Below are 13,158 nucleotides of genomic sequence, written 5' to 3'. Positions count from 1 at the left end.
CCTGGCCAACACGGTGAAAGCCCTGTCTCTACTAAAAATACAAAAACTTAGCTGGGCATGGTGGCGGCGCCTGTAGTCCCAGCCACTCGGGAGGTTGAGGCAGGAGAATGGTGTGAACCTGGGAAGTGGAGTCTGCAGTGAGCCAAGATCACGCCACTGCACTCCAGCCTGGGCGACAGAGCAAAACTCTGTCTCAAGAAAAAAAAAAAAAACACACACACACTTTCTGGCTGGGCGCAGTGGCTCATGCCTGTAATCCCAGCACCTTGGGAGGCTGAGGTGGGTGGATCACCTGAGGTCAGGAATTCGAGACCAGGCTGACCAATATGGTAAAACTCCATCTCTATTAAAAACACAAAAATTATCCGGGCGTGGTGGCATGCACCTGCAATCCCAGCTACCCAGGAGGCTGAGAAAGGAGAATTGCTTGAACCTGGGAGGCAGAGGTTGCAGTGAGCCAAGATCGCGCTACCACACTCCAGCCTGGGCAACAGAGCAAGGCTCTGTCTTAAAAAACGGTTTCCTAAGATTCCATGTGTATGAAATAGATATATCTATAGAGACAAAAAGTACATTAGTGGCTGCCTAGGGCTACGGGAAGGAGTAATGGGGAGTGACTGCTAATGGGTATGGTGGTGATAAAAATATTCTCAAATTGGATTGTGGTGATGGTAGCATAATTCTGTGAAAATACTAGAAACATGCAACTGCATATTTTAAACGGCTGAATTATAGGGTATGCAAATTACATCTCAATGAAGCTATTTTTAAAAAAGCATTTTCCTTCAGATATGCTTCATACCAGAACTATGTGCTCTAGTAGTATTTTTAATTAACCAAAAAACACATTTCAGACACAGCTGGTGACCAATGTTATTTAAGCCAACCACTGTCCTTTTGTAAGGTGACTTATTTTGTACCAAGTGAAAGACAAAGGAAAAACAAAGGTATTCCAAAGATCTTATACTGATCAAACTATGAAACTTAAATGATACTATCAAAAGTATTCAAAAATCAGCTGGGAGTCAGGACAAGGAGATGTGACAGTTAAACAAAGAAGGCTGACAAAGAGATTCCAGAGGCAGAGGAGTCAGAGGATGAATAAATTGTGTTCTCTGACTCCTGTCTTTGGAGCAAAGGAAGACAGCCAGTGAAACAGTCTTCCAACGCTTCCAGAGACACTTCTGAAGCTGGGTTCTGTTTTTCAACACTACTGTGAATGAAAAGCTATGGCACCTGGCACGTCTAGAAAACTCAGCATGGTGTAATAAGAGTTCATCCCACTCCATCAACTGTTTCTGTATGAAGGGTACACATATATGTCTTCAGTCTTGCCCTTAAAAAACTCCCCCTGTACTCGTGACTTAAAAATAACAGGATTGGCTGGGTGCGGTGGCTCACACCTGTAATCCCAGCAGTTTGGGAGACCAAGATGGGTGGATCACTTGAGGTCAGGAGTTCGAGACCAGCCTGGCCAACATGGTGAAACCCTGTCTCTACTAAAAAAAATACAAAAATTAGCTGGGCATAGTGGCATGCACCTCTAATCCCAGCTACTTGGGAGGCTGAGACAGGCGAATTACTTGAACCTGGGAAGTGGAGGTTGCAGTGAGCCAAGATCACACCACTGCACTCCACCCTGGGTGACAGAGTGAGACTCTGTCTCCAAAAAAAAAGTACAGGATTAGGTTGGACAGAGAAGGTGTTTATGAAAAGAAAGATTACTGACAATCCATAGATTATTAGATAAGGGGTCTATGCCCCTTATCTGAAATCCCTGGGGCAAGATATATTTTGGGATTCAGAATTCTTCAGATTTAAGAACAGTAAGGCAAAGCATATATACTACATAGCACTGCCAGCTGGGTATGGACATGCACCTGCAATCCCAGCTACCCAGGAGGCTGAGAAAGGAGAATTGCTTGAACCTGGGAGGCAGAGGTTGCAGTGTACTATAATCTAATACATCTATTTTCATTCCTACAACAAAACATTTGAATACTTACACTAAATGGGATAAAGAACATAGTGAGCCCTATGTCAGTTTAGGTCAGGTTTTGCTGCCAAACTAGTTATAAATAACTTGATTTTCAGCATTTTGTGGATTTTAGAATTATATATATGGGACTGTACACCTGTACTGGTTTCTCACTTTTTCTACTGCAACTCCCAGTAAATGGGCCTCTAGCATAAAATCATGGCTGTCCTAAGGTAAGGAAGGAAAGCAGAAAGTCTGGAGATGGCTGAGAGGTACCACCTTTGTCAGTGGCTTGGATTTCCTAACCAGAGCTATCCTACTGCACTAAGTGTTCCCACTGACAAGTTTTATTAAACAACTCATGTATCTTCACAAAGAGTAATATCTTCAATCTAACTGAGTAATGATACTAAATTGTACTCAAGGTAGAGTAAGCCAAATATAAAAGACATATCTGAATCTCTCCTATAAAATACAGGAAGAATACATACTTACTTTGGGTAACATATGCACCAAAAAGAATCCACATGGAAGCAATAAGTGACCCAAACATCAACATGAAACCAATGAAAAGCCAAACTCGAGCACCTGTGTGGAGAAGAGGCTTATGATTTTGTTCATTTTTACAGCTCTATAACATCTTAGGAATACATAACACTAGAAGCCCTGTTAGCCTTATATGTGTTATGCATATCAAAGATAGTCATATATTTATATAAATCTGCTCTAAGTTAAATGAATGATGATTTAAAAAAAAAAAAAAAACTAAAAGAAGTTAAACCATACATGGAAAAGGAAAAAAAGTAAGTTACCTTTTTACTGACTAGAGAAATGAATGCCCTAACTAAAAAATTATGCTGCTGTATATATTATCAAAATAATTGCTCTATTAAAAGTAGCATATGCATTCTGGATAGCCATCACCACACAGGAATGAGAGACGTCAAATGAAGAAGGACTAATATGTCCCTTTTTAATCAATGGTAAGCTTCTATAATCACACCATTACTCAATATGGTACAAATAATGGCCATTCTTTAGAGTATATTCAGGCTTTTTTATTGCTGAGGCAGCCAATCTGTACCACGTATTCATGAAAACTTCAAAATCAGAAGCATCTCTTCAACCCTGTATTGAACAAAATTCTAGACGTCAATAATGTAATCATCTGGACACCCGAGTAGATTCAACACATTTTTAGGAAAGCAGGTTAACACTTGCACCAGACCCTGTTCACAGGTATACTGACAGCCCCATCACCTCTGCAAGGGGAACAAAGCTCCACTGAAGTAAAAATAAAATCCTAGCCAACTTCCATAACAGAAAACTAAATTTGCCTCAGTTGCAAATATTTTGTTACCAGTGAATAGATTCATTTTAGACACCAGATAAGGAAGAAACACTGATCAAAGTTCATGATGGTTAGAACAGCTGATATTTGAGAGAAATAGATCTCTATATTATCTAAATTTTATTACAATACTAAGCAGATCTCCAGAAACAAAAACAGTAATGTTTAATTCTTTGGAGAAATACAATCTCTAAATTATATTCAATCATAGCTTTTATCTAATGTGAATAAAAGGAAATATTAAAAATCCTTAAAGGCCAGGCACAGTAGCTCACACCTGTAATCCTAGAAATTTGGGAGGCCAAGGTGGGCGGATTGCCTGAGCTCAGGAGTTTGAGACCAGCCTTGGCAACATGGTAAAACCCCATCTCTACTAAAAGAACAAAAAATCAATTGGGCGTGGTGGCAGGTGCCTGTAGTCCCAGCCATTCAAGACGCTGAGGCAAGAGAATTGCTTGAACCTGAGAGGCAGAGGTTGCAGTGAGCTGAGATCATGCCACTGCACTCTGGCCTGCATAACAAAGCAAAACTCTGTTTCCCCCCGCCCAAAACAAACAAACAAAAAAATCCTTACAATTATTTTCCATCATGTCCTTTATTTATAGCTATATACATTAAACTTTCTAATAGAATTAAACAAGAAAAAAGTTTTTCTTGAAAAATAAGTATGTCTGAGGGCATATTAACAAAAAGAGAAAAAAAAAGAAAAAGAAGTATGCTTTTGTTTAGCAAAAAAATAAAACTATAATATTTTCTCGTTTGCTCTGGCTATAAGGAAGCTCTGAGCTAAGGTTAATGAACAATTAAAAGCATCCATCTTGTCCCAGGTTCTAAGTACAACGATCATTTTTCTACCTAGTTCCTGTTCCTTTTTATGGTTTTATTATTTACCTGTTTCATTTGTAGTATATTTATTATTTTGATACTTTCCTATTAATTCCTCTGGGAACTAAATAGAGATAGTTTACAAGTAAACCACTTAAGGAGTACAAAAGTTAAAGAGTAGCAACACCTGGGCATGACTCTAAGACAGTTTGTCCTTAATTTCTGAAGCACTAGACAGAAATTGCACTATATGCACAATATATAAACTGTTAATTTTAACATAATAGGGAATATCATAAAATAATCACTTAGTGAGGGTAAAAACGATGGGCCTGGGAACCAGACAGACTAAAGACAAATACAGGTTCCACTTTTAAGCTAAAAAACTTTGGGTAAGTTACAATGAAACTTCCTATAAAAAACAGGTAATAGTGGCCAGGCACAGTGGCTTACACGGGTAATCCCAACTACTCGGGAGGCTGAGGGGGGAGGACTGCTTAAGCCCAGGAGTTCCAGGCTTTTCTGCACTATGATTACACCACTGCACTCTAGCCTGGGTGACAGAGCAAGACCCTGTCTCTAAAACAGAAAATAGTAACATAATTCACAGCAATGTCCGTGGAATATTCTTTAAAGAAAAATGATGGAGTACATTATTGTATGCTCTACATACAACATCTTCACTTACTAATATATATTATTTTTTCTTTACCTTCCCTTATTCCTGACATTACTGCTGAGGCTGACATACAGGATATGCCAAAAAGTGAGCGCAATTGCATGCGCATACACACACACACTTTAAACTTAGGCTCATCTGTCATTTGTCATTATATCCTCTCGCGAATTCTCCATGGATTCCAGTAGAAGTGAGGTTATAAAATCTACATCAGCATTAAAGCATCAGGTAGAGGCTGGGCATGGTGGCTCATGCCTGTAATCTCAGCACTTTGGGAGGTCAAGGCGGGTGGATCACCTGAGGTCAGGAGTTCGAAACCAGCCTGGCCAACATGGTGAAACCCAGTTTCTACTAAAAATACAAAAATTAGCCAGGCATGGTGGCGGGCACCTGTAATCCCAGCTACTCAGGAGGCTGAGGCAGAAGAATTGCTGGAGCCTGGGAGGCGGATGATGCAGTAAGCTGAGATTACACCACTGCACTCCAGCCTGGGTGACAGAGTAAGACTCCATCTCAAAAAAAATACATACAAAATTTAAAAAATAAGGTATCAAGTAGAAAAGAAAGCTAAGCTATTCACAGCTGCTTTATTTGGTTTAAAAGGCTATAATACTTACTATATCTTCCCATTTATATGAAAGAACAGAAAAGGCAAAGCTACTGTCATAGAAAGTAGATCAGTGGTGGCCAGGACGTGAGGGAAAGGGGATTAACTATAAAAAGGGGTATGAGGGAACTTTTTGGGGTAATGGAAATGTTCTATATCATGATTGTAGTGGTAGTTACACAACTGTAAGTATACACATTTGTTCAAACTCATCAAACTGTACACTTTAAATTGGTGGATTCTGGTCAGGCATGGTGGCTCATGCCTGTAATCCCAGCACTTTGGGAGGCTGATAACTTGAGGACAGGTGGATAGCTTGAGGCCAGGAGATCAAGACCAGCCTGAATCACATGGTAAAACCCTGTCTCTACAAAAAATAAATAAATTAGCTGGGCGTGACGGCATGTCCCTATAATCACGACTACTTGAGAAACTGAAGTGGGAGGATCACTTGAGTCCCAGGCTGTGGAGGCTGCAGTGAGCCAAGATTGTGCCACTGCACTCCAGCCTGGGGGACAGAGAGACTCTATCTCAAAAAAATTTCATAAAATAATAAATAGCGAATTGTATTATACTTAAATTATATTCAGTTAAGCTGACAAAAAGAAAAAATATACACGTGGTACCAAACCAGACAAAGTGACCAAATGGTTCTAGACGGGAAACAAGCACAGCATAGTGGCTAAAAGCATGGGCTCTGGAGTGTTCAATCACCGTCAGTGTTCAATCCTGGCTCCACCACTTACTTGCTCTGTGACTTTGGACACATTATTTAAGCCCACTGTACCTTAATTTCTTCATATTCTAATGTAAATTTTTTTGTTTGTTTGTTTTTGGGACAGAGTTTCGCTCTTGTTATCCAGGCTGGAGAGCAATGAGGTGATCTTGGCTCACCGCAACCTCCGCCTCCCAGGTTCAAGCGATTCTCTTGCCTCAGTCTCCCCCAAGTAGCTGGGACTATAGAACTGTGTCACTATGCCTGGCTAATTTTGTATTTTTTTTTAGTAGAGATGGGGTTTCTCCATGTTGGCAAAGCTGGTCTTAAACTCCTGACCTTAGGTGATCCACCCGTCTCAGCCTCCCAAAGTGCTGGAATTACAGGTGTGAGCTACCACGCCCGGCCGTAAATTTTTAAAAAACACAATTGGGCCAGGCTCAGTGGCTCACTCCTGTAATCCTAGCACTTTGGGAGGCCAAGGTGGGCAGATCACCTGAGGTCAGAAGTTCGAGACCAGCCTGATCAACATGTAGAAACCCCATCTCTTCTAAAATTACAAAACTAGGCAGGCATGGTGGCGCATGCCCGTAATCCCAGTTACTCAGGAGGCTGAGGCAGGAGAATCGCTTGAACCCAGGAGGTGGAGGTTGCGGTGAGCCAAAAACGCACCACTGCACTCCAGCCTGGGCAAGAAAAGAAAAAAGGATGATAATTCAAATGAATTCAAACTACAAAAACTAATTTATGTGTAGACAAATAGCATCTTTCTTCCGAACAATTTTGTTGCAGTCTGTGGGTGGCTACTCAGGTGATCAGAAGTGAATGTAAAGATACTGTAGTCCTAGGTTTGATCCCGTAATGTGTTCATTATTTTCCTGTTAATAATCATAGTCAGCCATCTTGTAAGTAGCATTATTGGTCAACAACTGGGATAAGAATAAATCCATCATTAGCACTGGAGTCCAAGACCCATCTGAATAGCAACATTTTTTATCCATATCATGGGCAGTGTAACATGACAAAAACAATAACTTCTAGCAATAACTTACTTTCTTAAGGATTTGAATAACACTAAAACTTGTTTTTAAAGCAAATAAAAAATATTCCATATAATCATCACCAGTCCTGAATAAAGACTCACAAGAGAGGCTTTTTTTTCTGGTGACAAATTTCTATTTTGTTAACACACATTAACAGCTCAAAGTATCTTTACCTGTTCTTCCTAAACAGCCGCTTTCATAGCTATCACCTCTCACCTGAGCATTGGAGACAGCATTTATCCTAGAACAGTACAAAATCATCAAATGAATTTCAGTATTTGCTGTTAAAATACTCAAATATTTATATATCACTTAAACAGAAAACAGATTATTTCATAACTAAAATCAATATATGAATAGTTTAACATCTTTTAACCTAATAAAAATGCTAGTGGATAGAAATGTTACATTAGTCTTAATTTTCATAAAGTACACCCAGAAAACACACTTATTTTAAGAGATTTCTATCACTTGTCTGCAGAGATTATACAAGAGGGGCCAGTTTTCTGGTTTCTTTGTCTATTTCACATTTATACATGAATGACTCACTGCTATCCCATTTCAAGGTTCTCATTATTATCAAGAGTTAAACAGTTTCTCCTTGTGTTCTACGATCCATTCCTTAAGCTCAGAGAAAATGTAGTTTATGTAATATGCCCACTTTATTCAGCTTCCCCTTTCATTTTTGTTAGAGCAAGGTACATTAATTAGTAGCAGGAATTTCCTTTTTTTTAGCAGCCACAATGGATATAAGTAGTTCCATTTTCCATAATATAACCTTTTTAAACTCCTGGCCAGGTGTGGTGGCTTACAACTGTAATTCTAGCACTTTGAGAGGCCAAGGCAGGTGAATCACAAGGTCAGGAGTTCAAGACCAGCCTGGCCAACACGGTGAAAGCCCTGTCTCTACTAAAAATACAAAATATTAGCTGGGCATAGTGGCAGGCACCTGTAATCCCAGCTACTTGGAAGGCTGGGGCAGGAGAAGCACTTGAACCCGGGAGGCAGAGGTTGCAGTGAACCGAGATTGCGCCACTGCGGTCCAGCCCAAACAACAGAGTAAGACTCTTTCTCAAAAAAAAAACAAAAAAAACCTCCTGACAGTATAAGGAAATGATGTAACCTTAATGTTTAATGTTTTTTAATTGTTAAAAGACATCCATAAAAAGCTTCCAAGTTTTATGAAATGAGGTAACATAAACTTAAAAATAATTTAAAATAAAAGCTACAAACAAATCTCTTTGAGGCCAATCTTGCCTTTTCCTCAAACACTGGCAAACACAGTCAAGTAGCATATTAAAAAAAAATAGTAATAATACTGCAAGGTAAAAGTTGAGTGTACTACAACACCTATGAACGATTTACTACTAAAAAATACAGAAATGTAATGTGTTTCATTAAATCTCAGAGGCCATGAGTTTTAAGATACACCATTAATTTTTAATAGTGACAAGAAATAAAAATGTTATCAATTATAATTCTAATTATACTAAACATACTAATTATATACTGACTGCAAGATGCATCCTGATATTCAGACGTATTAAAATGCGAAAAAGTAGATCTTGGAACTGACAAAATATGTAACTGACCAGATTAAAAAATATGAGGAAAAAAAAAACACAAGATAATCGTTATAGGTGCTAAAAAGATATATGCCCAAATCCAACACTCATTCTTGGTTAAAAAAAAAAATCGTAATAAAATGAGAATTATATATGCATCATGTTAAAAAATAATCTATCAAATAAATTAAAAAGTTATTCAAGAAAGCACTGCACATTAACAGGAAAGTATTTTTAGAAAAATCATATAGAATACAGAATTATCATCATACTTACATGAAGAAAGCCAATGTGGAAAATACACCACATGTGTGAAAGGCATGGTTCAACTGTTCTGGCTTAGGATACACCACAGCTGCATCAATCATTATCCACCAGCCTGTAAAAAACTTAAAACACAGCCCAAGTCACTGAAACACTGAAACTCTTGCTAGCACAATACCTGCTTTTTAACACTCCTTTTGTCCTACAGATCATATAAATGGGCCGGGTGCAAAGGCTCACGCCTGTAATCCCAGCACTTTGGGAGGCCGAGGCAGGTGGATCACTTGAGGTCAGGAGTTCGAGACCAGCCTGGCCATCATGGTGAAACCTCACCTCTACTAAAAATACAAGGCTGGGCGTCGTGGCTCACATCTGTAATCCCAGCACTTTGGGAGGCCAACATGGGCAAATTACCTGAGGTCAGGAATTTGAGACCAGTCTGGTCAACATGGTGAAACCTCATCTCTACTAAAAGTACAAAAATTAACTGGGCATGGTGGCAGGCACACATAATCCTTTCTACTCAGGAGGCTGAGGCAGGAGAATCGCTTGAACCCAGGAGGTGGAGGCTGCAATGAGCTTAGATCACGCCACTGCACTCCAGCCTGGATGACAGAATGAAACTCTGTCTTGAAAAAATTCAAATACAAATACAAAAATTAGCTGGGCATGGTGGCATGTGCTTCTAATCCTAGCTACTTCGGAGACTGAGGCACAAGAATCGCTTGAACCTGAGGCAGAGGCTGCAGTGAGCAGACTGCTTCACAATTATCGTTAGTTCTTGCTCTGCTTTATTTCATTCTATTGGACTTAAGTGTAGAACTGTACATTCAAAGAGATGAATTTTTAAAATGTAAACAAATAAAGAAATTTGCTTCCAAAAAATGCAGTGGGAGCCAGAAACGGTAGTGTAGAACACCTGTAGTCCCAGCTACTTGGGAGACTGAGGCAGGAAGATTGCTTGAGACCATGAATCTGAAGCTGTAGCACACTACAATCACACCTGCGAATAGCCACTGTACTCCAGTGGCTGTACAACATAGCAAGACCTCGTCTCTTTAAAAAAAAAAAAAAAACAAAAGTGCGGCCAGGGAGTGGTTGATGGAATTATACAGCAAGACAGGTCCTGATTTTGGGGTGGTGGTGTTTTTTTTAAGCTGGATGATAGATACATGAGATAAAGGAGGAGACGGAACCTTTATAACATTCTCTCTATTTTTGTTTTATGCTTGTCATTTTCAATAATAAAAAGTTAAAAAAAATGATGGAAAGAAAATTAAACAATAGTTTCCTTCACAAGTGTCTTCCTCTGATATTCCCCTGGTGTTGCAGGTGGGGAAACAGAGATGGTATTTCTTCCCTAGAGCTGCTGTAGGGCTTCGGTTCTAATGGAGCCTAAGGTTGTCACTATTATCTGCAGAGTACTGTCACTGTTGTCTGACCTTCAATAAGTCACAACAATAATTTTGTGTTACATCAAATCCTGAGCCTTTAAGGATCTTAAAGTACTTATATACATTGTATCACTAAGTTAAAGATGCTATTGCCTATCATAATTGTATTATCACTGGAACTGAAGAAAAGATATTAAGTACACATTTACAAAGTCAAAACGAATCCAGGGCCTACCATATTCTGCTTGGCAACAGTATCTAGAACTCTGATAATTATCTATACAAAACAGCAGTGAAATAAATAGTTCTGGAAAGCCATTCTCAGTTCAAAGGAATTGGCGTTGATTTCCAGGGCAAAAGGTAAGGGATAAATGTCACCAACCTTTCTCACTTACCAATATACCTGCGACAACAGACGCCACAGCATTTCTTCTCTCGCTCCAGTCAATACACTCACATTCTGGCCAACGAAAATTATCTAGGAAGCCTGCCATTTTTACTTCTTAAGCATAAATGTTTCATTAAATGCTGTATCCTACAAACAGAAAGACAAAAACTAATCAACCCAAGACAATGTTTTCTAAAAGTAAAATATCTTACTCCTTTACTTTACTTTAGGTCCTATTCTACTATAGTTAAGAAAAATTCAATACTTCAACAAGTACCTAATTGAGATGTATATAGGACTATGCTAGGACACAAGGGGGAGATTGCTATTTGATAAATGAGCACTATGGTTTTAAAACATGTCTAAGAGCTAGGTGACGTGGCTCACGCCTGTTATTCCAGCACTTTGGGAGGCCGAAGTGGGCAGATCACTTGAGGCCAGGAGTTTGAGACCAGCCTGGCCAATATTATGAAATCCTGTCTCTACTAAATATACGAAAAATTAACTGGGCCTGGTGGCACATGCCTGTAATCACAGCTACTTGGGAGGCTGAGGCACAAGAATTGCTTACACCTGGAAGGAGAGATTGCAGTGCAAGATTATGCCACTGCACTCCAGCCTGGGCAACAGAGCAAGACTCTGTCACAAAAATAAATAAATAAATGAAATAAATTAAACATGTCCAAAATATTTGACACTTCTTCCACTGAGAGGTAGATTTATGTCCTACCTTTGAATTTGGGTCAACAATAAAGACTAGTTGACCAGTAGAGTAGAGGAAGTGATGCTAAGTAACTTCTGCCATGCAACTTCCAACATCAGGTCACAGAAGGCAAGGGACCATCTGCCTGGTTCTCTGGAACACTAATGCTTGGGCTACCATGCTGTAAGGAGACCATTTATAGGTGTTCTGACCCACAGTTCCAGTTGAGGTCCCAGCTAATAGCTAGTACTAACTGCCAGTCATGTGAGTAAAGACACATCTCTACTAAAAATACAAAATTAGCCGTGAGTGGTGGCACATGCCTGTAATCCCAGTTACTTGGGAGGCTGAGGCAGGAGAATCACTGGACCCAGGAGGCGGAGGTTGCAGTGAGCTGAGATCTTGCCACTGCACTCCACCCTGGGCGACAGAGCGAGACTCTGTCTCCAAAAAAAGAAAAGAAATTAGAAGACCAGTATAAAAGATTCACATATAAATAACACAGGTATTTCAGAAAATACACAGGAAACAGAAGAGAAAAAAGAATCAACAAAATATTTCAAGAAAATTTCCCCAGAATAAAAGTTCTTGTACTTCCAGATTTAAAGTACCCATTGAATACTTAAGTAATGGAGTAAACCCACACTTCATTTTAAATTTCAAAACACTGAGGTCAAAGTGTAGATTCTATAAGTTTGAAAATACAAAAAAAAACAGGTCGCATACAAAGGCTTTTGGAATTCGTGTGTGTGTGTGTGTCTGAGAGAGAGAGAGAGAGAAAGAGAGAGAGAGAGAGAGAGATAGGGTCTCGCTCTGTCACCCAGGCTAGAGTGCAGTGGCATGGTCACAGCTTACTGCAGCCTCTACCTGCTGGGCTCAAGTGATCCTCCCACTGCAGCACCCGGAACAGCTGGGACTACAAGCACACGCTACCACACCCAGCTAATTTTTTGTAGAGATGGGATTTTGCCATATTGCCCAGGCTAGTTTTGAACTTCTGGACTTAAGCAATCCACCCACTGCAGCTTCCCAAAGTGCTGGGATTACAGGCGTGAGCCACCATGCCCGGCCCTCAGCTTGGAATTCTTAACAGTAAAACCACAAGCAAGATGACAATGGGGCAGTAAATTCAAAACTCTGTAGGACAATTATTTCCAACTAAAAGATTTTTACCAGTCAAAATATCAATCAAGTATGAGGACAGCATCAAAACATATTCAGAAGCATTTTGAGAGGCCAACGCAGGCTGATCACTTGAAGCCAGGAGTTCAAGACCAGCCTGGCCAACAAGGCGAAACTCCGTCTCTATTTAAACAACAACAACAAAATATTCAGACACGCAAGGTCTCCAAAAAATGTAACTATTCTTGTCAAGAAGCTACTGGAGTTTGAGCTTCAACAGGGAGAGTGAATTAATAAAAGAGAATATGGGATACAGGAAAGATCCTGCACAGAAGAGCTAAAGAGAATCCAGCTGTGCCCCAGAAGCAGCAGATAATCAGGCCAGACTGCAGCAGTGTAACTCAGGAGATAAAGTCCTGGCTGCTATAGCAGTTTTTTGTGGGGGATTTTGTGCCTTTATAAAAAACAATCTTTTTTTTTTTTTTTTTTTGAGACAGAGTCTCGCTCTGTGGCCCGGGCTGGAG

General features: G+C 39.7%; 1 protein-coding gene across 2 annotated transcripts in view; it reads right to left on the bottom strand.

The window, feature by feature from the left end:
• TMEM50B (transmembrane protein 50B) overlaps positions 1-13,158 on the bottom strand; it is a 28,826-nt gene that overhangs the window by 8,064 nt on the left and 7,604 nt on the right. The window contains exons 2-5 of one of the 2 annotated variants that reach the window (XM_011950050.1): positions 10,817-10,956; positions 9,040-9,152; positions 7,372-7,439; positions 2,474-2,566 (exon numbers count right to left, since the gene is read on the bottom strand). In XM_011950050.1, coding sequence (XP_011805440.1) covers positions 2,474-2,566; positions 7,372-7,439; positions 9,040-9,152; positions 10,817-10,915 — 373 coding nt within the window. In that variant the 5' untranslated portion in view covers positions 10,916-10,956. Of the gene's footprint in view, positions 1-2,473; positions 2,567-7,371; positions 7,440-9,039; positions 9,153-10,816; positions 10,958-13,158 lie in introns of those variants that run through there. The other variant, XM_011950051.1, reaches the window with a different exon arrangement.

This window comes from Colobus angolensis, unplaced genomic scaffold (genome assembly GCF_000951035.1).
Source record: "Colobus angolensis palliatus isolate OR3802 unplaced genomic scaffold, Cang.pa_1.0 Scaffold300, whole genome shotgun sequence".
Lineage (NCBI taxonomy): Eukaryota > Metazoa > Chordata > Mammalia > Primates > Cercopithecidae > Colobus > Colobus angolensis.
This window is presented reverse-complemented; position numbering and strand designations above follow the sequence as displayed.